This window comes from Grampus griseus (assembly GCF_964374135.1).
Source record: "Grampus griseus genome assembly, chromosome: 3".
Taxonomy (NCBI): Eukaryota; Metazoa; Chordata; class Mammalia; order Artiodactyla; family Delphinidae; genus Grampus; species Grampus griseus.
In genome coordinates this window covers 171768776-171796038 of record NC_139019.1, presented here as the reverse complement: position 1 = coordinate 171796038, position 27263 = coordinate 171768776, and the positions used below count along the sequence as shown (strand labels likewise).

General features: G+C 60.7%; 2 protein-coding genes across 3 annotated transcripts; one reads left to right on the top strand and one right to left on the bottom strand.

The window, feature by feature from the left end:
* Positions 1-6763, bottom strand: ADAMTSL5 (ADAMTS like 5). 2 transcript variants are annotated; one of them, XM_082652175.1, is made up of 14 exons: positions 6658-6763; positions 5659-5777; positions 5450-5551; positions 4989-5061; positions 4764-4855; positions 4461-4521; positions 4200-4308; positions 2898-3025; positions 2475-2586; positions 2022-2108; positions 1733-1896; positions 1355-1553; positions 1209-1280; positions 1-859 (listed from the first exon to the last, which is right to left on the bottom strand). In XM_082652175.1, the coding sequence occupies exons 2-14, from the start codon at positions 5733-5735 to the stop codon at positions 558-560; spliced, it is 1578 nt and encodes a 525-aa protein (XP_082508301.1). In that variant the 5' UTR covers positions 5736-5777; positions 6658-6763; the 3' UTR covers positions 1-557. The 2 variants fall into 2 exon arrangements, with proteins under 2 accessions (XP_082508301.1, XP_082508302.1); XM_082652176.1 differs by having other exon boundaries at positions 1733-1788.
* A 10534-nt stretch (positions 6764-17297) lies between these two features.
* PLK5 (polo like kinase 5 (inactive)) lies at positions 17298-24346 on the top strand (the record flags this gene model as incomplete). Its single annotated transcript, XM_082651609.1, has 15 exons — positions 17298-17414; positions 18073-18186; positions 18339-18455; positions 19139-19268; positions 19383-19470; positions 19562-19657; positions 20279-20477; positions 20608-20734; positions 20914-20990; positions 21124-21208; positions 21457-21534; positions 22042-22231; positions 23185-23314; positions 23397-23507; positions 24161-24346. 15 exons carry the CDS (start codon positions 17298-17300, stop codon positions 24344-24346), a joined length of 1845 nt encoding a protein of 614 aa, XP_082507735.1.
* Between the last annotated feature and the right edge of the window lie 2917 nt (positions 24347-27263).

Here is a 27263-nt window from a genome sequence, read left to right as displayed (position 1 = left end):
GCAAAAGGGGAAATTGGTACGTTACAGTGCCTGGGTAGGCATGTTTACTAGGGGGTCATGCCTGTTTTTAACAGTGTCTCTGAATACGCGAGGGTGCGTGTGTTAAGTGGCAATGAGAAGGGAGAGACAGAGTGTCGGGGGTTAAACAGTGGTGAGCTTCCTGGTAGCCAGGGCAAGAGGGGAAAGGGATACATTACAAGGTCTCCTTAGGCATGTCTTCATCGGGGTCATGCTTGTGTGTGACAGTGTCTCCCAGCAAATGAGTGTGAGGCAAGGGGAATAAAAGCAGACACAGAGTCTCTGAGAGTAAAATAACTATGAGTTTCCGGGGTGAGAGAGGAAATCAGAGCTAAAGAGTCCATTTAGTGTATCCTCACCAGTGCGTGCCTGCTTCCGACAGTGGATCTGAGTGCAGGGGTGTCTGAGTGTGTGTGGTGGGGAGTCACAGAGCTGCAGGTGGGAGATAGTTCTGAGCTCCCTGGAAGCTATGGCAATAGGGGAAATATGCTGACTTTGAGCCTGGTCAGCCGTGTGTGGCCGAGGTCTGGTCCAGGGGCTCAGAGGGGGCAGCGTCTGGCGGCCAGGCGCACGCGGCTGTCCTCGGCCGGGCTCCAGGGCCGGGCGTAGCCAGCATGGGGGAGCAGCAGCCAGTCCTGAGTGCCATCGGGGCTGATGAGGCGCCGGGCCGCCAGCAGGTAGTCCCGATGGAGGGCCAGCGGTGGGCAGGGGCAGCGGCTCGGCGCCCACACATACTCGAGGGCCCGCAGTGGCGAGCGGTTCTTGTAGATGAGCTGCACGCGCACCTCATATCGGGTCTCCTGGGCCTGCCGGACGCGGCCCAGCACGCGGGCCCGGAACACTGCGGGCAGGGTGGTGCTGAGCCCGGCTGGACGCTCCGCCCCGGGGCCCATCCACACACCCCTTTCCAGACGAGGGAACTGGCGGTCAGGTGGGGCATTGGGGGCCCTTGGGGACTGTGGTCAGCTGAGGCCTGGGGTAAGGGTCAGCTCAAGGATCAGTGAGGGGTTAGGAGTCAGATTAGGGCAAAGGATTAGATCAGGGAGTCAAATGAGCGTCAGGAGGGGTCAAGCTGGAGTCAGGTCAAGGAGTGAAAGGCAAAGTCTGACCAGGGTCAGAGGTCAGCTGGATAGGGGTCAAGTTCAGGTCAGTTAGGGGCCAGGTGAGGGATGGGGTCAAGGGCCTCTCACCAAAGTCGCTGCCGCAATAGTGGAGCAGCCGGTGGGCACGACCGCGGGTGTCAGGGCAGGGTGGGCAGGGGTCTGCGGGGGCAGTGCAGTCAGGGGCACAGGCCTTGCTTCCCTGCTCGCCCCCGCCCAGGCTGTCCCCAGCTCACCTGGGGTGGGGCCTGGGGTCCGTGGGGGGATAACAGTGGGGGCAGCGGGAGACTCAGGGGACTGAGGATCTACCTCCCGAGGCTGCGGCTGCCGCAGGGACCAGCCCTGGGCCTGAGCCTGCGCCTGGAAGAGGCCATAGCGCTCCCGGGGGAGCCAGAACTCGAACTCAACGCCGGGGTTGGGCTCCTGCAGGAGGACCTGGGCGGCGGGAGTGGGGGGGTGTCACATACTAGGGAGCTGCCCTCGGACCTGATGGCCCAGCGTCCCCCAACACACACTCTACCCAGCCCCCCGCCCCCGCCCCGCCCCGCCCCCTGCTTCCCAACGGATTCTTTAACCCCACACTCCCAGACGCCCTCTCAGAGGCCCGCCCCCACCTGCAGGAGCAGGTCTTCGGAGGTGGGCCCGGCGGCGCGCAGCGTCTCCTCTGACCCTGTGACGCGGGTGTAGACCACGTGGGTGCCCGCTGCCTCGTAGGTCCCGGGAGGGCTGACCGCCCAGTTCCCGTTGAACACGTAGCGCCCGTCGCCCCCCATCAGCGCTGCAAGGGAAGGGTCAGCCCGGGCTCCCCGGAAGCGGCCCCGCCCGCCTCCCGACCCTGTCGCCCCCCTCCCCGCTGGATTCGGGCAGCCAGCAGGGCGCCTCCTCCCTCGGACCCTGCGATACCCAGGTGGTTCCGGCTGCGGTGGGCGGCGCGGATGTGCCTGGCGCCCTCAGGGATCAGGGTCACGTTCCAGTACCCAGCGAAGGCACCTGGGCGGGAGGGAAGGACGGCGTTGGGGAGCAGGTGGGGTGTATTTGAAGGATGATTTGAGGATTAAGTGGGATATTGCGGTAAGAAGGTTAGCCAAGGCCCTGGTACTTCGAAAACGCTTCCTAAAGGATTGGAGTTACGATGATTATCACTTAAGTGCGGCAGCAAAGGAGTTAAACCCCGTCTGCTCTGGGAAGGGCGGGACAATCTGGCAATGACCAATCAGAACGATGAGCGAGGGGGAGACTGAGCAATGACCAATCAGAACGTTGAGCGAGGGGGGCTGGGCCGCAGACTGCCCAATCAGTGCGGGACGTCTTAAAGGGCCCGCTCTGGGAGAGCGCGAGGACGGGGAGGGCGGTCACCGGCATCCCGGAACACGCGCTGCACGAAGAGGCACGAGTCGTTGGCGCCGCCGCAGCGGCCGCAGCGGTCTTCGCGGGCATCCGAACCCAGCAAACCGTCACAGCCGGCTCTCTAAAGGGATGGGGAGGGCACGCGCGCCGTCAGACGGGCCCTGCCGTCGAGGGGGCGGGGCCCACGGAAGAAGACAGGACCAAGAACTAAAAGGATGGAACCTGGGGGGCAGGCCCTAGTGGGAGGAGGCTGGGGATGAGGCCTAGTGATAGGTGGGGCAGGGGAGGTCGGGGACTCGGTAGGGGGCGGGGCCTAGGGAAGAGGGCGGGACCAGGAACTTAGTGAACGGTGTCTGGGTGCGGGGCCTGGAGGGAATAGGCCGGGTGGAACCTACAAGGGGCAGGGATGGGGGCGGGGCCTGGAGTTCTTACGAGGCAGCGGCCAGCCACGCAGAGTCCCTGGGTGCCCGGGCTGCAGGGGGTACCGTCTAGCACGCGGCCGAAGCTGTGATAGAAGTCGTGCCCCTCCGCCAGGCAGTTGAGGTCGCACTGGTTGGGTGCTGGGGATGGGAGGAGTCGGTGGCAGTGGGGGACATATCTGAGTTCCAGCCCCCTTCCTGCCAGTCTCCCCTCAGGCAGCCATCCTCTTGGGCAGATGAGGCCCAGAGACTCAGCCAAAGCCACACATGGAGGCTGAGGCAGAGCCAGGACTGGAACTTAGGCATTCTGCTTCCCGTTTGCTGGGACTGTCCCAGGCAAGTATCCTGGGCCTGCACTCATTCGTTCATTCATTCATTCATGTTCAGTCCTAATATTAGGGGCCCACTATTAACATCATCACCCATTCTTCACTCATTCTTCCATACGTTCATGCCACAAACACTCATCGAGCACCTACTATTTTCCAGACAATGTTCTAGGCTCTGGGGCACAGAGGTGGGCAGAACACACTCGGCACTTGGGCTCTGCACCCAGAAGGTGCCCCCAAAAAGGTTTTGGCCAGTTCTGACTGAGTCCTGCATAGCCTGGGTATGTTGCTGGCCCTCCCCGGGACTCAGTTTTCCCCTCTGCCTGGCAGTGGGGCATAATGGACAGTCTGACCACACCCGAGGCCCACAGACCTGATCCCTGCTCCCCCTGCTCAGTCTCCCTCTGGCTCCCGACGCCCTGAGGCTGGCTGGCAGACCCAGCCTGGAATAGAGCCTGAGCTGGCCCTGGCGGGCCTTTGTGGGGGTGAAATCATGGCAAGTTTCCGCCAATTCTTAGGGTGAAGGAAATAAAAATCTGTGAGGTTGACGGGTGGAACTTTCTCCATTCTAGGATTTTCTTATCTGTGTCTACCCCCACCGTGGCGTCTGAAGCTGCCTATTTCCCTTAAATCTGGAGGCGCACTGCCCCAGGCACACAATTATATAACTCGCTATTTTCAGTTCAGTGCGACAATATTTCCTGCTACTGGTGTAAGTTTGAGAAATGTTGGCCTCTGGATACAGCTCCCAGTAAATCCTCAGCTTCGTGTTCGACCCTGTGCAGAATAGACCCTGCCTCCTTCTGCCCCTCTTCACAACTCACACTTGCTTTCCACCCTTCACTTCACTAACTCCTACATATCCCTGAAAGCCCCAGTGCCAATGCCCCCTTCTTGCACCCCTCCAAGTCCCCCTTCCTTCTTAGCAGCCACTTTTCCCTGCCAGCTCTGAGGGAGCTGGACTAACAGGAGCATAGGCTACTCACCACCATAGAAGGGCACCCATTGGTAGGTCTTCTGGGTGCCCAGGACAGGGTGGCCATTGTAGAGGGCGCATTGGAGGTCTCGGAAGGGCACGGCCCCTGGGGGACATTCCTGGGGACACAGATCGGTGGAGCAGAGGCTGGGACAGCCCCGGGGATGCCCAGAGAATCTGGCATGGTGGCAAGGATATTTGGGGGCATGAGTAGGGAAGCAGGAGGGCTCCAGGGAGAACTCAGTCTGGGGGGTGGTTGGCTAGAACTTACGGGCAGCTGGCAGAGGCGGTACTCGTGGGTGTCCCCCCAGCACAGCTCTTCCCTGGGAAACCTTCGAGGAGCAGGGTGGCCAGACTGCGGTCAGCACCTCCAGAAACCGTTCCACAGAGCCAGCCTGCCCACCCATCCACCCCCGCTAACCCCACCCACATTCCAGCTGGATTAGTGGGATTAAAAGGCACAGCTTGTGTGGGCAGGTCGAGGGTGCGGCCAGGGGCTGGGCCAGCCTGACAGGAGAGGAGGGGCAGGGACCCCCTCCCGTCCCACCCAGCCGGGTCCCAGGAGCCTCCTCACCGGATACATTGCCGGCTGCGCACGGAGAGCCCTCGCCCGCAAGAGCTAGAACAGCGGCTCCAGGAACCCCATGGAGTCCACTCACCCGGACCCTACTTGGGGAGACAGAGGCAGAGTCAGCCTGGAAGGGAGGCTGGTGACCCCCACACTGCCAGCTGGGTTCCCATGCACACTGCCAGCTGGGTTCCCATGCCCACTGCCCCCTGGGCTCATGTCCCCCTTTACCTGAGCGTTGCCCCCCAAACCACAGTTCAGGAGGGTCCACAGCAGGAGCAGGAGATTCTGGAGTGGGCGGGGTCTGGGGGACAGGAGGGGGCGCAGCAGTGGGGGGGTCAGCAGGCCAAGGGTTGCACCCCAGCTCTTCCCTGACTGGCTGTGTGATTTTGGACAGTATCTCAACCTCTCTGAGCCTCCCTTCTCATCTCTGAAAAATGAAGTCATAATAGAGCCCACCTAATAGGAGAGTTTTGAGGGGTTCGTCAAATTAGGTGAGGAAAACGGGGGCCACAGAGCCCGGTCTGGAGAGAGAAAACTCAAGTAATTAGTACTGGTTGTTTACTGTCTATGATGCACGTAGTAGGTGCTTATTCAGCGTCTGATGATGGAAGGAATCATTCCAGGAGCGTGCACAGGTGTCTCCAGGGTCCTAGGGCCCTCCCCAATCTCCCCACCATCTTTGCTCCTACCTTCCGGTGTGGCCAGGGGCCAGGTGCTCCTCTTCCCCCTGCCTCAGTTTCCCCATCTGTGCAGTGGGGACCAGCTGGGCACAGTCCAGGATTCTATGGGACCTTGCAGAGGGTGTAGCTGGTGGTGGCTGGGTCTGGTGCCTGGCAGAGCTCCCCCCACCCCACGCCCGGGCGGGCCCCAGCCTCCAGGGCCCCCTCAGCTCCCAGACCTGCAGCAGCCAGGAGCTCCCGGATGGGGGGCGGGACGGGGCAGGGTGACCTGGCCCCGGTCCAGTGGGTGCCTCATGGCCTCATGTGAAGAGGGTATGGGATGGAGCCCCAGAGCCGCCTGCAGAGGGAAAGGGGCTGCCAATGAGGATGACCCAGGGAAGAGGGAGGCGGCTGTGTGGGGGCGGGGGAGAGGGTGGCTGGGAGGCTTTGCCTCCCTGGGCCTCAGTTTCCCCATCTGTCAGGGGAAGAATGAAGTCACTTGCCATCCCCACCCTCCCCATGACCATGGCATTGGTGGAGAAAGTGGCGGGCTAGGGCCAGGGAGCCCAGCGGTCAGCAGTGCCCAAAGGACACGCAGGCCATGCTGGAGGGCTCCGGTCCTGGATGTCCCGGGCAGCGGATGGGGGAAGGCAGGGCCCCACTGGATGTTCTCGAGCAGCAGTGTCCCTGGTTATCAGGCTCTCCTGGCTCTGACATTCAAACCTGGGGCACCGAGGGTCTAGGGCCAAGGTGGCTCCAGATGCTGAGAACCTGGGGGACCACGGGGTGGGTCCCCCGTGGGTCCCCCCCTCTCTGACCAGAGCTGTGAGGCTGGCTGCATCTCTGAACCCCAGCACTGGCTGGCCCAGGAAGCCGGAAGAAGTCCGGGTTGGAGAGCAGTAGGGGGAGGGGGCTTGACCCTCGGACACCCGCTCCCCTCTTAGCACTGGCTTGTGGGGTGGGGGTCTAGGTGATGCAAAATGAGGGGCTTGAGGGATCACCATTCCCACTCTCCAGAGCCCCCTGCCCGAGGAGCAGGACACACCCCCCGTTTTGGCTGCAGTCCTGACTCTTGGTGTGATCTCAGGGCAAGCCACGCCTCTGGACCTCAGTTTCCCAAGGAGGAAGTGGGGATGAGTTTTCTCCCACCCTGGGGATTGCTGCCTCGCCACCCCCCAGCTTAGGGACGGGGAGAAGACTCCGGCCGGGATAGTGGGGGGATAGGAAGAGGGACTTACCGGCTACGTAGAGCCCAGGCGGCGCGTCCAGGTTCCCAGGGCTGCCCGTGGGCGAGCGGAAGCCGCGGGGCCCGCGAGAAGGGGCGGGGGGAACCCGGGACGGCCCCTCCCACCCGGCCTCCCAGGGCGCGCCCCGGCCGGGGTCCAGAGGGGCGGCGGCGCCGTGCGCCCCCGCGCGGCCGTTGCGCGCCTGGGCGCCGATCTGCGGCAGGGGACTGCTCCGCACGCGCCGCGGCCCCCCAGAACTGCGGCCTGGTGTCCGACCGTCCGCGCCCCGGTGACCTTGGGAAGCCCAGGGCGGGGGAGCCACGCGGGGACTGACCGCCCTTACCCCCACCTCGGGGCTGCTATTCCGGGCGCCGCGCTCAGGGCCCGGGAATGTGAGCGAACCGAGGTCGCCCTGTTGAGACTCCAGGAGGGCGCTGCCCTCTCCCCACCGACGCCCAGATCGCGTCCCCACGAAGGTTCCCTTTCCTGGCCATTACCCCTCCCCAAATCCCTCTCCCTACCCCTCCCTCAAAGTCACCCTACTCAGGAACCGGCGCGCCTGGGTTCCCGCCCCAGGTCCCGACCACCCCCAGCGCAGGGCCCCAGAGCACTGGGGGGAAGCTCAGTCCCAGGGGCCTGGCGTGGGGGGCGGAGAGCCCCTTCCCAGCCCGGCGCATTCCCGGGCGCTGCTGTCACCAGAGGACGCGCCCCACCCCGCCTCCCGCCCTCCCTGCCCGGCCCCAGGCTGCAAGCCGTGGCTTCGCAGCTAGACCCGGGTCCAGAAGGTCCGCCTCCCACGCGACTGTGGCCCCACCCTCCCCGACCTCAAGTTCCCCATCCGGGCAATGGGGCCGGCGGGGGTCTCCACAGCGACAATTCCAGGTGGATCTCAGCTCTTTGCGCGGACGGGCAAGGACAGGGTTACCCCAGGGTTCCGCACCACCAGACCTTTCCCCGGTTTAGCATCTGCGCGCCCCCCCCACCCCTCATCCCCCGCCCAAGCAGGGACGCAGCAGGCACCCTCCGCTCGCCCCCTCCCCTGGCTCCTCGCTGTGGCCCCAGGATGCTGCCTGGCGAGCGGGTTGAGGAGATGGGGGCACCAAGGGGGGCGTTGGGTGGACAGCTCTTCTGCTCCCTGGGCTCGGCCCAGGCTCAGCTTGAGTGTCCCCTTCTCCCGGGAGCCTGCAGTGAGGTGTTCCAGCCCCGACCACAGGGAGGGGGTACCGCCGGTCCAGCTCTGTTTGTCCTCCAGCCTGGAGCAGCTCAAGGCAGGGCCATCCAACGCCGTTCATTCGTCCAGCACTTACTAAGCATTTACTTTGTGCCGCTACAGCTGTGAATCCGGCTAGTGAGGGGAGACAGTGCCCTACGAGGGCACCATGCTACCTTCCCATCAGGACGTTCTGCAGAGATAGCCCAAGCCCACGGCAGAGGGGGTGGGGGGCCAGGAAGGCCCTCACGCAGGAGGTCACTGCCGCAGGGAGGTGGGGGAAGGGCAGCCCAGTCTGCCTGGAACAGCACATGCAAAGGCCCTGAGGCTGGAAAAGGGAATAAGGGACAGTGGGAAGGTTGGGGTGGGTGGAGCCAGTAGCCAGCCTGGGGGTGGGATGTGGTCAGAGAGGGGCCAGGGGGATGGCAACCCTGGGAGGTGGGAGGGGGTGCTCTGGTTTGGGAACAGCTGCCTCTGGCTGTCATGGGGGCAGGACAGGGGACCTGGAAAGCAGTGGGGAGGCAGTGGCAAGCATGCTGGGGTCAGGGGCTGGGCTGGGGGCGTGGGGGGTGGGGAGGGCACTGGGCAGCTCCCAGCTGTTTGGAGTGGAGTCTGCAGGCCTTGGGACAGATCCCACGGGGGAGGCACTGGGAGGAGGCAGGTGGGAGCTTGGGCTGAGCAGCCAGTGACGGGAGGCGCCCCATTCCCTGCGGGGGAGGGAGAGGCACAAGTCCGGAGGTCACCTACTAGGATGGGTCTAGGGTGAGGCAAGGACAGCTGGGAGTCCAGGGGCCGCGTCTGGCTGGGGATGGACATGTGGGCATCCTTTGCACACAGGGGTGCTTAGAGTCATCGATGAGGTCATGGGGTGAGAGTGTGGACAGAACGGAGACTGGGGCCTGAGTGTCAGAGGCTGAGGTGGGCATGGGGTCCCCCAAGGTCGCAAGAGGATGGGCTTCCGAGAGGAGGAGGGGCAGCCTGAGTGGGTAAGATGAGGATAGAGCATGGACCAGTGGCCAGCGGATCAGCATCAATGAAGGCAGTGACCTTGACAAGGTTCAGCCTGGGGGAACAAGGCTCGAGAGAGGATAGCAGGAGAGAGAGGGGGATGGTGAGGGCAGGCACCCTTTGCAGAGCAGCTACTGTGTGCTGAGCTGGGGCCTCGGGCCTGGGCGGCATCAGAGAGAAATCAGGCTTGGCCAGGAGTGCCACCAAGTGGACAATCTCATCCCCCGCACCCCCACCCCCATGTGCCTTATGCCCCAAGCCCCAGTCCACCGTGCTGTGCAGGGTGTGCATACAGCAGGCAGTGTGCCCTGCAGGACGATATACAGAAGGCACTGTACCCTGCAAGGAGTGTACATACCAGGCATTGTGATCTGCAAAGAATGCATACAGCAGGCGCTGTGTCCTGCATGGAGCATATACAGCAGGCATTATGCTTTGCAGGCAATGTATGCAGCAGTCACTGCATCCTAGACATGCATACAGTAGACACTTGGCCCTGCAGGGAGTGTATACAGTAGGTACTGCACCCTGCAAGGAATGCATTTAGTAGACACTGACCCCCCCAAGGAGTGTATACAACAGTCAATGTAGCCTATAAAAAGTGTATACAGAAGTCACTGCACCCTGCAGGGAGGGTATACAGAAGGCACTATGTCCCACAAGGAGTGCATACAGCAGGCACCATGCTCTACAGAGAATGTCTACAGCAGGCATTGTACTCTGCAGTGAGTGTATACAGCAGGCACTGAGTCCTATAGAAAGTGCATACAACAGTCCCTGTGCAGGGACAAAACACAGGAGGCACTGGGTCCTGCAGGGAATGCATACAGTAGGCACTGTGCCCCGCATGGGGGCCCTAATGCTTATGGGATGGCCAGATGGGGCTGGGGTGAAGGTGTGGAGTCCCGTACCCACCCATGCCCCCTCTCCCCAGTCTTTGTCACCCTGCAGGTCTCCAGCCTCCCATCCCCATGCAGGAGCTAACTCAACTGGATTCAGCAGATGCCCAGAGGAGGCGGAGAGCTCAGCTCGAAATACCTGCTGCCGGTGGAGGGGTGGTTGTGAGGTTTGGAGGCTCCAGGTGCGGCGGCATCTCACCCCCCCCCCCCCAACTCATGCCCTGGTCTGAACTCAGGCCCAGGGGTCGGCAGGGTCCTCCTACGCTGAGCTCCGGCCTGGACCGCATCCCTGACACTGGGCCTGGACAGGATCAGGCCAAGTGGGCACGAGTCCTGATGGATGTGGGTCAGCCTAGGCTCCCTCTGTGGTCTCACAGCCTTGAGCCTCCCCCTGCCCCCCTCCCCAACTCACTATGGCCTCCCACGATCCCTCAGGCCTGGGCACGTGGTCCACAGGATACTCCAGTCTCCTGTGTAGATGGGGTGGGAGGGGTCCTGCAACCCCAGAACCCGGGTCTCTGGAGCTGCCCAGCTGTCCCTGGGCCTGAGCATGAATAGAGCAGGATCGGGGACCCACCATGGCCAGGGTCGCCCATGTGAGCTGGGATGGTAGTTTTCTCCACCCCAGGGAGAAGCCAACAGAAGCAGGAAGCAGAGAGGGCGAGATTTCTGAGATGGTTGTTTCAGTCCCTGGATCAAGCTGCACCTGAAGCCATCCATCCATTATTTTTCACTTTAGCAATTTGGAGTTTCTGTGACTTGTTATCAGGAGGTCCTCTCAAATAGGGAACAGCATCTTTTTCATCACCCTCACCCCCCTGGACAGGTCCTGTTTCTTAGGCCACTGATCCTGTGATGCAGTATTTCACCTCTACATATCACCACCACCTTGGAGGCCTCCATATCTGATGTGACCCCCCCAGCTGCCCCCGTGAGAGGAATCCTCACCCCCACCTCATGGGTCGGGATGCTGGGGGGGCAGAGGGGCAGAGTCACACACAGTGAGACTTGGAGGGCCTGGGATTGCTTCACAGTCACATCCGAATGGGTGTCCTGAGCTCCTTTTGAGGCAGGGGGCTGGGGGGACTTGCCTGAGTGGGGAGATGCTTGAGGCAGGACCTGGAGAATGAAGGGGAACCGGACGGAAGAGGGTGTGAGGGAGAGGGTGTTCCTGGCAGATGGAACAGTACGTGCAAAGGACAGAGGGCCAAAGGAGCAGGGTGAGGACCAGCCCAGTGAGGAGGCCTGTGTAGCTGGAGAGCAGTGAACATGAGGCCAGAGGCGGCAGGGGCCTCGCATATTGTGGGGACCGGGAGCATGGGAAGGTTATTCAGAAAAGGCAAGAAGTGTTAGGTGAGAAGGAAAAGTTATGCATGATCTGATGCCGTTTATATAAAAGGAAAATTACCTATGTTAGCATAAACTCAGACAGGAAGTGGACAGGAATAAACCCTCACGGTTGAGCATGATGATCTAGGCGGGGGTGGGGGGGGAGGGGGTTGGGGTGAGTTTGAGTTACTGCCTTTTAGGTTTTAATTTATTGTAGTCTTTTAATTCTCTTTTTTAAAGAGAATTTTTATTTTGGAATAATTTTAGATTTACAGAAAGTTGCAAAGATGTTACAGCAAGTTTCTCTCTATCCTTTGTCATCAGTAGTATAATGTCACCCCCCGCACACACACACACACAGGATGTCCATGTCCTGGTCCTGGGACCTGTGACGTGTCACTTCACGGGGCAGAGGGGACTTTGCAGGTGGAATTAAGGCCCCTGGGATGGGGAGGTCCCTGGATTCCCCGGGGGCCCCAGCATCGTCACAGGGTCCTTATAAGAGGGAGGTGGGAGGGTCAGAGGCAGAGAGAGACGGGAGATGCTGCACTGCTGGCTGTGAGGATGCAGGAGGGGCTGAGAGCCAGGGATGCGGAGGCTCTAGAAGCTGGAAAAGGCGGGAACCGATGCTCCATTGGAGCCTCCGGAAGGACCGGCCCTGCCCACGCCTGCATTTTAGGACTTCTGACCTCCAGAATGTGAGGTGATAAATATATGTTTTCCTAAGCCACCAAGTTTGTGTTAATTTGTTACAACAGCCATAGGAAACGACTATTTGTCACATCTAAGGAACTCACGTTGGTATATTATGATTACTAATTGATAATATTAGTAATTACCATCACTATTGACCAAACTCCAAACGTTATTTGGATGCCACGAGTTGCTGTTTTTTTTTTTTTTCCTTTTTCCCCAACTAATTTCCTTTTTCTGCTCCAGGATCTCATCCAGGAGCCCACATGACATTGAGCTGCTTCTCTCATAATTGGTCAAAAGACCCAAGCAGATGAAATACAGATGATTCCTCTGGAAATCTGGTTGGTTCTGATGGCACCCAGTACTTTGCATGCAGCCGAGTCAACCGATGTCCCCAAACAGAGGTTGAGAAGGCATCCAGCTGAGGACACTGGGGGACGAGCGTCCACCCGGAGGGGCAGCACCCACTCAGGACCCTGAGGATGCCCACCCAGCGGGCGGAGTCTGAGGCAGCTGGGGGAGGGTTTGGACTTTCCCAAGGCTCCCCCAGTGAGTGGGTCAGCACCTACACGGGACATAGCACGGAAATGCACAGCCTGTCTCTGCCATGGAGCCCCCAGTCCTGTAGGAGAGAAGTCAGCGAACTAGCAGGGAAATGGCACGATTGCAGGTTGTGAGGGTACTGCAGAGGGACTCATAGGGTGTGGGGGGCCCTTGCCTGGGCCCCAGAAGATGAGAAGGAGCTCCTGGACGAAGACTGGGGGGTGGGGAGTCCTTTGGGCAGAGAGAATGGCATGTGCAAAGGCCCTGAGGTTGGGATGAGCTTGGTACGGGATCTCAGACCAACAGAGAGGCCAGGGCGGCTGGGCCAGGGTGAGCGAGTGGGTGTGTGGGAAGGCCATGGGGGCCCACTAGCAGGCTTTGGATGTGATCTGATTTGGTTCTGGAAGGCTTCTTGCTGTCAGGAAGAGGCTGGACTGTCCCTGAGCCCCACAGCATCCCCTGAGTCCAGTTCTCAGGCAGCCCCTGGTTCTGTGAGCCTCTGAGGGCCCAAATACATCGTGGCCTCCCGACCTGGCCATAGCTGTCCTTAAAGCTCCTGACCCAGGGCCCTGGCTGGTCCTGAGCATGGTGCCAGGGAGGCCCCACGTGGTGTCTTCAGTCCCATCTCCTCCTCTGGATCATCCTTGGGCTCCCCTGCCAGGCATCTTGAAGGCAACGTCCCCAAAACTGCACTCTGGACCTCCCCTCCGGGACCCTGTCTGCCGCCCCACACCCTGACTGTGGACATGTGTCCTAGTGTCACGGGCCAAAGGGGAGAAGTTGGAGTGGTTGAGCCCAGGCTCTGCTCCGCTCTGGGGGGGGCATCAAGCCCCTCAGAGCTCCCCACCCACATACCTTCCTGTCCCACATTTCACTCCATCGCTCTCCGAGCTGCAGTTGGACCATGTATGGGAGCCATTCCAAGCTGGGTGTACAAGACAATTAATGTCCAAGGTGGAGGCCCCGGCCAACGGGGGGTGGATGCCAGGGGTCCATGCGCCCCTCGTCCTCCCCTCCCATCCTCCCCGGCCCCTCAGTCCTGCTCTTCAGATCAACTCACGGCACTAAACCCTTGCTTCAGGGTCTGCTTTTGGCAAAGGCCGGACTAAGACAGGGGAGGAGAGACAAGCCCCCTGCGTCAGTCTCCTGCTGGCCTGGACCACATCAGCGAGAGGGAGTGGACAAAGGGGATGCGGGGGGCTCCGAACTGAGTCGTGGGCACCGGGAGGAGGAGCCTCAAAGGAGAACCGAAAAGATGTAACAAGAAAGGTGGGAGGGGCTTCCCTGGTGGCGCAGTGGTTGAGAGTCCGCCTGCCAATGCAGGGAACGCGGGTTCGTGCCCGGGTCCAGGAGGATCCCACATGCCGTGGAGCGGCTGGGCCCGTGAGCCATGGCCGCTGAGTCTGCACGTCCGGAGCCTGTGCTCCGCAGCGGGAGGGGCCACCACAGTGAGAGGCCCGCGTACCGCAAAAAAAAAAAAAAAAAAGAAAGGTGGGAGAATAGCCTACAAAGAGGTGTCCCAGAGGACATGAGGGGACAGAGCTTCTAGAAGGAGCCAGTGACAGTGTGTGCTGAGAGGCAGGAGAGGCAAGGGCAAGGTTTGTTCCCGGAGGATGGAAGCTCAGGGAATGTGGCACCCAGATCCCCACAGCCCCAGCTGGGCCAGTCTTGAGGCAGTGGGCACTGCAGTCATGAGGTGGCCTCCCGCCCGCTCTGCTCACGGGGCCCGTCCCTGGGGACCTGAGAGGTCTGGCCGAGGGCTCCCGAGTACAGACAGGCAGCAGGGAGTCCACTGCGTTTCAAAGTCCAGGAGGCAGGAGGCAAGAGAGGGACCCAGGAGCCGGGCTGAGTCACGCCTGCCTGCCTGCTCCCTCCCCGGTCCTGGAAGGAGGGGCTGCACCACCGAGGACCCCGCGCCCAGCCCACCTGCCAGCCGCCTGAGGGAGGCCTCCCAGGGTCCCGCCTGGGCGCTGTCTCAGCAGCCACCCCCTCCACCTGCGGCAGGTATTTTGAGCGAGGCTCCCCAGCACTTCTCCTGGGAAATCTGCTGAGTCTGGGGAGTTATCTCAGGTCAGGGAAAGAACAGACTGGAGACAAATCAAGCCTCTGGCCTGGAGCACGGGGGCTCAGGGGACCGCGCGGCCAGGCTGGGGCTCCAGCCCACGACCACCCCGGCCTCCTGAGCCCTGGGCAGGGGTCAGCAGGGAGGGTCAGGCAGCCCCCCTGAGTTCCCCCCTCAACGCCTGCCCCTTTGCAAAACTGCGATCCTGTGCTTGCTACACACACTAGGCTTCAGTTTGCTCATCTGTAAAATGGGGGTATTAGCTCCCTAGGCCTGTGGTTTTTAGGGGGGTGGGGAAGCTAAAACGGTTTTCACTTTCTGATTGTGGCAAAATATACCATCACACAAAATTCACCATCTTCACCATTTTTAAGCGCACAGCTCGGTGGCATTAAGCACACTCACATTGTTGTGCAACCATCTCACCATCACCTCTAGAACTTTCTCATCTTCCCAAACTGAAGCTCTGTCCCCATGAAACACTGACTCCCCACCCCTCCCCCAGCCCCTGGCCCCCACCATCTACTTCCTGTCTCTCTGGATGTCACTCCTCTAGGACCTTCTGTGAGTGGAATGACACACAGTGTGTCCTTCTGTGTCTGGCTTATTTCACTGGGCATGATGTCCTCAAGGTCCATCCACATTGTATCAAGTGTCGGAACCTCCTTCCTTTTTAAGGCTGAATAATATTCCACTGTATGGGTGGAGCACGTTTTGTTTATCCCTCATCAGTCGATGGACACCCGGACTGTTTCCACCTTTTGGCTGTTGTGAAGAAAGCTGCTATGAACATCTAAGGTTTTCCTTTTATTATAAAGTTTTCCATTCTAGAGTGCTGGGGCAGGGCATCCCTGCTCGAGGGGGCGCAGGCTGGCAATGGGATGGCTCCCCAGCCCCGTGGAGGAGGTTCAGCCAGGAAAACAGTGGGCTGCCGGGAGATGGGGGCAGAGCTGGTGTCTGCAGAGGGTGTCAGCTGACAGCCCTGCTGTGAGGCACTGGGCCAGGAGCTTTCGATTTCTTTCCCCCAGGAGGCTTCTGGGGGTCCAGTGGGCTCAGCTGCCTACTGCAGCGTGAGGGCTCTTCCTATGCTCCCGTAGCCCCTGGAGGAGAGGCCTGGGGGGCAGTATCGGGGGGGCAGGGGCTCCAGACGCACCAACCTGCACTGCAGGCCAGGTTCGGCCACAGTCTGGTGACCCTGGCTTGCATGTCCCTTCCTGAGCCTCAGTTTCCTCATCTATGACGTGGGGCTAAGAAGAGCACCGACCTCTGGGATAAGCCACTTCCTGGAAGGGGTCTGGCTTTCTGACGTTGGCCTCCAGAACCCGCCCAGACCCCCGGCTTTGGTTAATTCTGGGTGATCTCCTCTCCACCGTTTCCTGACGGCCGGGTGGGTCTGTCTTGGGCACAAGACTGTGCTGAACAAATACCTGAATTTGCAGGCAGCAGAGGCGTGCCACTGAGAAGAACCTGGATTCCTGCCTGCCAATGTGGATTCCAGGGTGACAATGATGTGACAGCTCAGACCCCCGGGCCCCCCAGCTGCCTGCCTTCTGTCACACCGCACCTGGTTCTCATTAGCAGAGGACTCGGGCTCCCCCGGCCGCAGCCAGCTGGCCCCCTGCACTGGCCTGGATGGAATCCTTGGCCCTGGAGCTGAGGCCGGCCCCCTGCAAAGGTACCAGAGGATGGCTCCATCCAATGCACTGGGGCCCCCGCAGAGTCCCCCATGCCCTGGGTGCCCCCATTTGACATGCCAGGCAGACATGTGACAACGCAGAAGGTGTTTCCTATCCCTGGTGGCTTGGCTGGGCCGAACTCCGAAATCTGGTCTCTGGAAAATTCCGAGGCCTGATTCCAGCCCCACGGAGCCCTGCTAACCCCTCCCCATTCATTGTGTTATGTAACTTTTGGGGATTAATACCGAGGCATCCAGAGGCAGCTGCCTGGATTCACGTCCAGCACTGTCCCTTCCTGGCTGGGTAAGCGACTTAACCTCCCTGGGCCTCAGTGTGTTCATCTGTAAAATGGGGACAAGGCCAGTTCCTGCATCTCAGAATCGGTGAAAGGGTGACTTGAGACAATACAAGGAAAGAGCTGGGCACTGAGTCTGAGGAACAGCTCAGAGATGCTCCCATGGTTCCCGGGGGGCCCAAGCCTGCCCACTTGTTCTCCATTCCCCTGCCTCTCTTTGGCTGCCCAAGCCAGGAGTCACAACCCCCAGTGTCTGTCCATCAGTACCCAAATCCTGCTCCTTCTCTCCACTGAGTGTCCATCATATATGCCAGCCTCCCAACCCCAGCAGTGCCCCTTTGGGCTTCACGCCCCTCCCCACCTCCCTGAATCCTGCTGTGGCTCCCTAGTGCCAAGATAATCAAGTCTCGTGCATTGTCATATGGGGTCCGGGGACCCACCTGCCAGGACCCACAGTCACACGTATTCAGGACGACTAGACTCAGACCTCAAGCGCAGTCTGGGGAGAGCCCTGCCAAGCCCTCCCTCCCACCCACCCTTCCTCTCGAAGCCTCGAGAGAATGAGACAATCACTCTGACCTCAGTCTCCTGCTCAGAGAAATGGACGTGTTGACAGTTCACAGCTTGGCGGGAGGCGCAGGATTGGAGGAGCAAGCGAGCTGAGCGCGCGCGGGACTGGCGCTGGGCTGGCGTGCAGGGTGCCAGCGCCGCTCTGGTCCCTGAACTCCCGCCAGCCCCGCGTCCCCGCACGCCCAAGCGCCCCCACGCGCCCGCCCCCTCCCGCGCTGGCCGCCCCGAGCGTCTGGACTCCACCCCTCCCCCCTCGGCCAATAAGACGCGTCCAGGCAGCGCGCGGCCCCCAGAGCAGCGCCGCGCGCGGTGGTCCCGGTCGAGGCTGCGCCAGTGCGCCCGCCCCGCCAGGCTCCCGGGAGGGATGGAGCCCGAGCCGCGGCGGCGGCGGCGGCGGCGCAGTTGCCGCCCGCTGGTCTCCGTCTTCCTGCGCGACCCGAGCTCGGGGCGCGTGTACAGGCGCGGGAAGCTGATCGGCAAGGTGGGGACGCCGGCACCCCAAGTCCGCTGACGAGGGGGCCGGGCCGGGCAGGGGTCCCGGCGGGGCGGGGCGCGTTCGCGCGATCGCGACCGCAAACGAGCCAGCGTGCGCCCCGGCTTTTGTCTCTGCGTGTGTCGCGTGTCCACGCGAGTTTGGGGCTGGCGTGGGTGGACGCCCGGGTCTGCGATGTACCCGCTGTTCTGCGTGCATCGTGTGGCGGGAACCGGTGTTGGGCACGTTGTGCTGTGTTGTGGGTTGTGTGTCTAGGGTGTGGGTGTGCGCCCAAGTGTTCTGCGACTTGGAGCCTTGGTGCGGACCCAGACTCTGTTGTGTTGTCCCTGTGCGTATGTGTCTGAATGTGTCATAGGTCTGTGCTTTCTGTGTTCGGGCGTTGTACCGTGTGTCCGGGGACTGTATTAGGGTCCGTGGGCTCTATATATCCAGGTGTGGATGTGTCTGTGTGTCTGAGTGTATGTGTCCCTGTGCCTTCGTGTACTTCTGTGTGTTGTGTTGCCTTGGGTATCCAGGTATGAGGATGTGAGCTATGCATCCATGCGTCTCAGGGGTGTGTGTGTGTGTGCGTGTCTGTGTGTGAAGAGGTCTGGCCATCTGTCCCCACACCTGTGTGCCCTGAGCTCGTGAATCGCCTGCCCCGCAGGGCGCCTTCAGCCGCTGCTACAAGCTGACCGACATGTCCACCAGCTCAGTGTTTGCGCTCAAAGTGGTGCCTCATGGCGGTGGTGGGGCTGGACGGCTGTGCCCCGGCGACAAGGTACGCTCTGCGCATCAGTGCCCAGGGGCGCTGTGACCAAATCGGGTCCGCAGAGACGTCCTGCCCTGGGGGTGGTGAGCATGCCCGTGGGGGCATGGGTACCTCGGGTGTGGGCACCTGCCGGGTGTGTACACGTGGGACCCCGCCTGCAGGTGGAGCGCGAGATCGCCCTGCACAGCCGCCTGCGACATCGCAACATCGTGGCCTTCCACGGACACTTTGCTGACCGTGACCACGTGTACATGGTGTTGGAATACTGCAGCCGCCAGGTGCCCAGGGGGCGGGGCCTAGAGGGAGCCATGCCCCCCCCAGTCCACTGTGCTCATCTGTGGCCCCCTCCCATGTCTGTCTCTCCTTACCTGTTTCTACCTGTGACCACACTAGGCCCACCTCTGCTCACCCTTAATGTTCTAGTGCCCACCTGCCCACCCAGAGGCTCTCTTGACTCACCTCGGCACACCTATGCCCACCTGTGCCCCTCCTGCACTCAGCCAGGCCCCACCTGCCCACACCTGGCCTCACCTGGGCAGTCCTGCCCCTGTTCCCCAGGCCCGGGGCCCTTGGGGCCACTCACACGGTGCAGCCCAGAGCCCAGATGTCCGACAGGCAGGAATGCCTGTTCCTGAACCCACTTGGACTTAGTTGCACCTTCATAGACCCCTTGAACTGCCTGAGCCCACTTAAATACACCTGAGCTCTCCTTTGCCCAGAACGTACCCACCTTGGGTTCGTCTCTTGCCGAAAAGCTCACTGTGGCCCCCTCGGCCCATCTGAACTCGTACGTTCCTCCTGGGGCTCAGAGCTCACCTCTGCCTGTCCCACAATCAGCCACATCCACCTGAGAGCTGAATTTACCTTTGCCTTCTTGGGTCCCTGGAACTCACTGTACCGCCTAACCTGGGCTCACCTGTGTCTCCTCGGCGCCGGTGCTGCACCTGCCGGTCCCCTGCAGTCACTGGCCCACGTGCTGGAGGCGCGGCAGACGCTGACAGAGCCTGAGGTGCGTTACTACCTGCGGGGCCTGGTCAGCGGCCTGCGCTACCTGCACCAGAGGCGCATCGTCCACCGGGACCTGAAGCTCAGTGAGGACGCGGAAGGGGCCGCAGGGGCGGGGCGGGGGCGGGGCGAGGGCGGGGATTCCACCCACACGCCGTGCTCCTCCCCCTCCCATCCCCTCCGCCCCCGGGCCCCGGCAGGTAACTTCTTCCTGAACAAGAACATGGAGGTGAAGATCGGAGACCTGGGGCTGGCCACCAGGGTGGGCCCAGGAGGCCGCTGCCACAGGTGACCGGGAGGCTCTGAGCGGGCTCTCTGGGTGGGTGAGGGTGGGCCGGCTCTGGCCCCAGCCTTCCTGAGCCCCCGTTATGCCCCCCAGAGTGCTCTGTGGGACCCCAAACTTCCTGGCCCCGGAGGTCGTGTCCAGAAACGGGCACTCCTGCCAGTCGGACATCTGGGCTCTGGGCTGCGTCATGTGAGTGGCCCCCGAAGCCCCGGGCCTGGGGAAGGGGGGCAGGACTGCCCAGCTGGGGCCAGGTGTGGGCAGGTGGGAGCGGGCGCCGGCAGGTAAGGACAGGTGTAAGCATGTACAGGGGAGATTGAGTGGGGGCACAGGCAGGTATGAGCAAACACAGGACCAGTGTGTGCAGCTCGGGGGGCAGGTGGGAGCACACACCTGCCATCATCTGAGCGTGCAGGTATGAATAGGGCATATGGCGGGATGATAGTTTTGAGTGTGCACAGAGGTGTGGACAAGTGTGTGCAGGTGGCAGATACACAGGCAGATGAGGGCATATGTACAGGTATGAGGTGTGAGCATGCATAAACTAAACCCGGAAAGGTATATGCAGGTGTGTCCAGGTATAACCCAGGAGCAGGCAGGTGTACAGACAGATGCTGGTGTCTCCTGAGCAGACAGGAATGGCCAGGTGGGAGCAGATGTAGGGCAGCTATGAGAAAGTGGATGTGACATGGGTACGGAGTCAGGAAGTGTGGGAAGGTGTGGCCAGGTGTGCACAGGTAGGTGTGAGGCAACCCTGGATGCCCAGGACAGATGCAAGCAGGCACCCAGGTTCCTGCCCCCGACCCGGCCCAGGTACATGGTGCTGACTGGCGCCCCTCCCTTCGTGGCGGCACCCTTGTCGGAGATGTACCAGAATATCCGAGACGGCCGCTACCCCGAGCCTGCACATCTGTCCCCCAATGCACGCCGCCTCATCGCCCGCCTGCTGGCACCCAACCCGGCCGAGCGGCCCAGCCTGGACCACCTGCTGCAGGATGACTTTTTCACGCAGGTGTGGGGTGTCAGCGGGTCGGGGCTGCCCTTCTCTGGGGCGTCTCAGCAGACCCAGGTGTGGGTCAGGACCCCCAGCTAGCCCAGGTACTCAGGAGTGGTGTGCTAACGCCCAGCTCTCCACTCCGAAGGGCTTCACCCCGGACCGGCTGCCGCCCCACTCCTGCCACAGCCTGCCCATCTTCTCCATCCCCCAGCCTCTGGGCAGGCTCTTCTGGAGGGTGGGCCGGCTGCTGCTGCCCCAGTGCCGGAGGCCTTGTGAGTACCGCCCCGCCCCCTCACCTGCTCCTACCTGCGCCCCGCATCTCACACGCCTGTCCTCCTCCCTACCTGCTCTGAAATGTCACCGCCACGGCAGAGGCGGATGTCGGTGGCAGAGGTCTCGCCCTGCATGGGGTCAGGCTCTGCCCGCCCCCCAATCCTCGTGCCTCCTGCAGGCCCCTTCACTCCTAAGGAGGCTTCAGGTCCAGGAGAAGACGGCCCTGACCCTGACTCCATGGAGTGCGGTAGTGAGGTGAGGGCGCGGGGAGGGGGGCATGGTGGGGAATGTGGAGGGCATCCTCACAGGGAGGCTGGGCAGAGGGAGAAGCCAGGGGGTCTTCAGGGGGGGAGGCCAGAGCCCCCAACCCCTGCTGCTCCCTCCCCAGGCCTCCCTGTCAGAGGGAGGGGCTCCGTGCCCTGAGCGCCCTGTCCACCTGCTCAGCCAGGGGACCCTCGGGAGTGACCCGGCGGGTGAGCAGACTCTCCATCGTAGGTGGGAGCTGTGGGCAGGACTGAGGGTCGAGAAGTGGGGGCAAAGATCCTGCCTTGCCAGGACCACGTCCCCTCTCCCGGCCTCAATTTTCCCACCTGTAAAATGACAATGATGTCTGGAATCCTTCTGGGGTGAAAATAGGACTTTCCCGGATGTGGGAGTTTGGGGCGGGGCTGGTTGGAGGGGCCCCGGCCTGTCTGTCCCCCACAGAGATCTGTCTCCCCAGGGCCCCAGGGGAGCCCGAGGCAGGAAGTAGAGGCAGCCATCAGGAGCCTGCAGCTTTGCCTGGACTCTGGCGCCCCAGGTAGGAGCAGCACAGATAGCTGGCGACTGTATTACAGACTTCCAGCTTCTCCTGTGGCCCAGCTTCCTGGGCCACTGGGGTTTCCCAGGGTTTCCATGATTGCCCTTTTTCTCTTCTGCAATCCAATCTAGGATCCCACATGGCCTTGAGCAATTTTTATTTTTTAATACAAAAAATGTTTAATGAAATAAAGTAAAGCCCTACGGTATTTTGGACCTTACAAGCATTTCAGATTTACTCATTTCCAGAGGCAGAGGCAGCTGTGACCCCAGGGTCCCCCAGTCCTCCCCCATCAAGGCAAGAGTTGGTTGTTTTTTGTTTGTTTTTTTTTGGCCGCATGTGAGATCTTAGTTCCCCATCCACGGATCGAGCCCGTGCCCCCTGCAGCGGAAGCACGGAGTCTTACCCACTGGACCGCCAGGGAAGTCCCAAGAGTTGGTGTTCTATTCCCTGGACTTTACTCTCCATCTCCTGTGCCTCTGCCGTCCTTCCGCCCGCCCCTTCCAGGACCCCTGCTCACTTCATTTCATCCTGTGCCAGCCACGCAGGACCCCCCAGGAGAGCAGCGGCCCATCCTCTGGGCCCCCAAGTGGGTGGATTATTCCAGCAAGTACGGCTTTGGCTACCAATTGTCAGACGGGGGCAGTGGTGTCCTGCTTCGGGATGGCACCCACATGGCCCTGCGTCCCGCAGAGGGGTAAGTTGTGGAGTTCCTTTCCCCCTGGGAGGCCAGGCCCTCCTCCCTGCCTTTCTTCATTCACTCCTCACAGATTTATTACACATCTACTGTGCACACCTACAGGCGCTTACTGCCTGGTCGGGGAGAACAATGCTAAACAAATGAATTACTAAGTTGATTTCAGGTGGCAGTTTTCGAAGGAAACGAAACAGGTGAGGTGACAGATTGGGGAAGTGGAGACGACTCTCAACAGAGTGGTTGTGGAAGCAGGGGCTTTCTGAAGAAGTGACGCTCAGGCGAGACAGAAATGATGAGAAAGAGTCCGTCAGGAACAGCATCTGAGGCCTAGGGAACAGCATGTGCAAAGCCCCCGAGATGGGACTGAGCATGGTGGGTTTGAGGAATGGCAGGGAGAGGGGAAGGACATGAAGTCACAGAGCCTCACAGGCCACTGTTGGGGTTGGGGCGGGAAGGAGGGGTCAGACTCACACTTCTTTTAAAAAAAATTAATTAAATTAATTAATTTATTTTTGGCTGTGTTGGGTCTTCGTTGCTGCGCGCGGGCTTTCTCTAGTTGCGGCGAGCGGGGGCTACTCTTTGTTGCGATGCACGGGCTTTTCATGGTGGTGGCTTCTCTTGTTGCGGAGCACAGGCTCTAGGCAGGTGGGCTTCAGTAGCTGTAGCGCACAGGCTCAGTAGTTGTGGCTCGCGGGATCTAGAGTGCAGGCTCAGTAGTTGTGGCGGCCCGTCAGGATCTCAGCGTGGACAGGCTGAGTCTGTGGCTCCAAGGGTCTGGAGTTCAGGGGAGGGGCCGGGGCTGGATGAACAGAGAGGGCTGGTCCGTGCAGAGCTGGTTTCACATCATGGTCCAAGAGACACGGCTGCGTGAGAAGGTGTCCTCGGGTGTGAGGTGTCCAGGATAGAGGTCCTGACAGCTGGCACCGTCCTGTGCAACCCCCCACCCCCATCAGCCAAGTCATCTACATGCCTGACCGGGGAAGGCTGGAGACGTTCGCCCTGAGGGATGTGCCCACCCTGCTGGGTGCCAAGCTGGCTGTCCTTCGGCTCTTTGCCCGATACATGCAGCGGCGGCTGCGAGAGGTGAGGGCTGGGTGGGGCTGGGGGGTGTGCCAGGCGGTGGGAGCCCTCGGCCCTGAGGCCCTGTGGCTGGGTCTGTCCACAGGAGGGGGGCCTGTCCACAGCCGCCTGGCCGGCAGCCCCCAGCCTCTGCCTGCTGCGCTTCCTGGTGTCCGAGCGGGCCGCACTCCTGCTGTTCAGTGATGGGACGGTGCAGGTAAGTGAGGGTCCCCCCCGCAAACAGGGCTGTTACATTGCACACTTCTGGGGGGAGCCCAAGAAAATCGGAAATAAAATGTGTCTGAATGACAGCAAAATGTCACTCAGGGTCATCGTCCTGTGTGGTTACCTGTAGCAGCTGTCGAAATGTCATTTTGTTGCAGAATCATTTTTAGGTTTTCCTGCGCAGTCCTGGCAATCCCTGGGACATCATAGCCACTCCTAAAACAGATTTCAAACGCACTAGTATACAATACTTATTATTTTTAAAAATTAGTATGATTTTATTTTATAGTAAAAATCCCCTCTCCGTTCAGACCAGAGTACCCTGGCCTGGGCCGGGTCTTAGAGGATTGTCTTCAAATGGCCCTGCCCAGCAGCTGTGGAAGCTGGTACCCATGAGGAGCTGCTGTTCCCCAGGGCACAGGCTTAAGAGTAGGAGGTCTCACTGGGCGGCTCTGGGTGGAGGAGTCCCATCTGAGCCTCAGTTTCCCTGTCTGTGTGGTAGAGCCCTGGGCTCCTGACCCTGAGTTCCTATGGGTGGGGCAGCCACTGAGACTCAGATCAGGGGGACCTCAGTCTCCTATCCACTTGTCCTCCGAGGGCCAGGGCCCCTTCTCCCCTCGGACCCAGCTCCTCCCGCCTTGGTAGGTCAGCTGCAGTGGAGACCAGGCTCAACTCGTGCTGAGTGGTGGGTGTGAAGAGCTGCGGCTCACGGTCTGGGAGCAGGGCCAGCCTGGCACCTCCTACCCGCTGGGCGTCCTGCGGAGCCACGGCTGTGCTCCGGCTGCCCGCCAGCACCTTCAGCATGCGATTCACATGCTTCAGAGCATCTAGCTTCCCTGAGGGTCAAGGTGGACCTCTGCATGTTGATGCCCAGGACCCAAGCTCCCTTTCTGTCCCTTTTGCTCCCCCAGAGGGGACGTCCTTGGGGACAGCTGGGGGAGCATGCAGGGGGTATAGGAGGTGGGGGTCCTGGCCTCGTGGCATGACTGTTCAACCCAGACTTGTGTTTGGAATTGTTCTTTTATCATTAAAGTAAACTTGACTCTGCAGCCTGCCGTTGGCCTCTCTTTGGGGGAGTTTGAGGAGCTTTGCCAAGGGGGCACCATGATCTGAGCCCACTGCTCCTGTGGCAGAGACAGGCCAGATTTTCACCAACACAGAAATTCTTACTAGAGTGGGGTTCTGCCATGACCAAAAGTCTAAAATATGGAACATTCGCTCAACTGCTGGGCAGTGAGGACACAGGTGTTGGAGGCTGGGAAGATGGCGACCCATGTCATGCCGGGACAAGACACTGGACCAGGGTCACCCTGATGTGCTGCACCTGTGAACCAAGAGAGCCAATTGCCAAGGGGGACGAGAGCTTGCCCTCAGGACTTCCCCTCCCCACGCCCCCGGAAATGCTTTCCAGCTCCCTGACTGAGAATGCGGTCCCTCTGGGTTTTTGTGAGTTTCAGTTATTCCAACTCACAGTGGCTGAAACAAAGAAGAAGAGCTTATTGGTGCCTATAACTGAGAGGTTGGGACCCATGACCTTCAGGCAGGGCTGCATCCAGGGCCTCTCACGGCAAGGTAGGGAATTCACCCTGGCCTGGCCCTCTCTCTCCCCGAGGGCTGCAGTGTCTCTGGCCTCACACTTACAATATTCACAACCCTGTACCCAGCAGTAAGCAGTCTCCTCAGGTGTTTCTGGAAAGTCCTGGGACAGCACTTCCTCAGACCAGCATAGGTGACAGCCCTGCCCATGGTTGGGGGACCACCCGGTTAACCATTGCGTCTTCAGAAACCCCTCCAGGGGGCTGGCTTTGGCTGGTCTGGATTTGGGCTTCGACCTGGTGGGTCCTTCAGCCACCCAATCTCCACGATCCCCTGCCGAGCTCCCGGGCACCTGGGCCCTTTGGGGCCCTTCTCTCCTCTTATTTCAGCAGCAAACTGACAAGCCCACTCCCTGCAGCTCCCCAGAGACCCCTCAATTCCTTACAGACACCAGGCCAACACCCCTTCTGCCCACCCCTGTCGGGACCCTCGCTCAGGCTCCCGGTCCCACCTCCCTCCCGAGGACGCACGCCCACCACCATAGACCCCTTGGCCGGGGTGGGGGTCAGCCACAGCTCTTCCTCTTGCTCTTGGGGCCAAACTGCAGGGGGGTGGTCTCCATGCCTTAAGTCCCTGCTGCCTCCGTAACCCTCTATGGCCTGACTCCGCTCCAGGTCAGCTGGGGCCACTGGCGCCACCACTACTCTGCCACTGAAGTGTGGGCCGGCCCCAGGTTAAGCATCGCCCTCCCACCCACCCATACTGGTTCCTTGAAGCTCTGTAACAAATTACCACAAAGTAATAGGTATTTGTTCTCCACGTTCTGGAGACCAGAAGTCGGAGACCAAGGTGTGGCAGGGTCGCGATTCCTCTGAAGGCTGCGGGGCAGGCGGGGAGGGCGGGGGCCGGGCGGGGGGGGGGGGGTGGATTCTTCTGACCTCTTCCAGCTTGTGGTGGCCCCAGGCATCCCTGGGCTTGAGGCTGCATCACCCTAGCCTCTGCCTCCGTCTTCACACAGCTTCACCCTCTGTGTCTGAGTCTCCTCCTCCGTCTCTTATAAGGACATTAGATTTAGGGCCAACCTAATTCAGGATGATCTCATCTCAAGATTCTTAATTACATCTGCAAAGACCCTTTTTAAAAATTTTTATTTATTTATTTTGGCTGCGTTGGGTCTTCGTTGCTGTGCGCGGGCTTTCTCTAGTTGCGGCAAGTGGGAGCTGCTCTTCGTTGCGGTGCGCGGGCTTCTCATTGCGGTGGCTTCTCTTGTTGCAGAGCACGGGCTCTAGGCACATGGGCTTCAGTAGTTGTGGCTCACAGGCTCTAGAGCACAGGCTCAGTAGCTGTGGCACGCGGGCTTAGTTGCTCCGTGGCACGTGGGATCTTCCCAGACCAGGGGTCGAACCCGTGTCCCCTACGTTGGCAGGAGGATTCTTAACCACTGCGCCTCCAGGGAAGTCCCTGCAAATACCCTTTTGTAAGCTCCCATCCACAGGTTCCAGGGGTGTATCTTTTGGGGGCCACGAATCAATGCACTCCACCCCCTGAGCCTCATCAGAGCTGGTTGCTTGTACCTAGGTGTATCCCCATTTTTTTGTTGCTTTTGAGCCACACTGTGCGGCATGTGGGATCTTAGTTCCCCGACCAGGGATCAAACCCGTCCCCCTGCAGTGGAAGCGTGGAGTCCTAACCACTGGCCCGCCAGGGAAGTCCCAGGTGTATGTCCATTTTACAGATGGGGAAATTCCAGCAGGGCTAGGTTGGAACCATGCATGTATGTGGCCCTTCCTGAGACCCACCTGCGGCCCTGCAGCCTGGGGCTACTACTCTCAGTTGGAGGATCTGATGTGGCCGTCACTCGCTCGTGGGGTGCCCTGTCCATCTCTGGCTACTTCCTCTCCATCCCTGTTGCCCCATCAGACGCTCCTGTCATCCCAAGCCCCTGGCCTCCTCCTGGAAGCCCTCCAGGCTGCTCTGCTATGCCTTCCTAGCTTTCCTAGCGGGCTGTGTTCCCCAGACCCCTCATTGCCCATTCCTCAAGCCAGCAGCCTGTGGTCACCTGGCCCCTGGGTTTGTCCCTGGAGCAGTCCTGGGCCCCTCCCTGTCACCACACCCCATCCTCCACACACTCCAGCGCTTCCTTCCCCGCCTTTGGAACTTTTGAGGCAACTGCCAGCTGACCACGGTCCAACCCATGGTCCCCCAGTCCTCG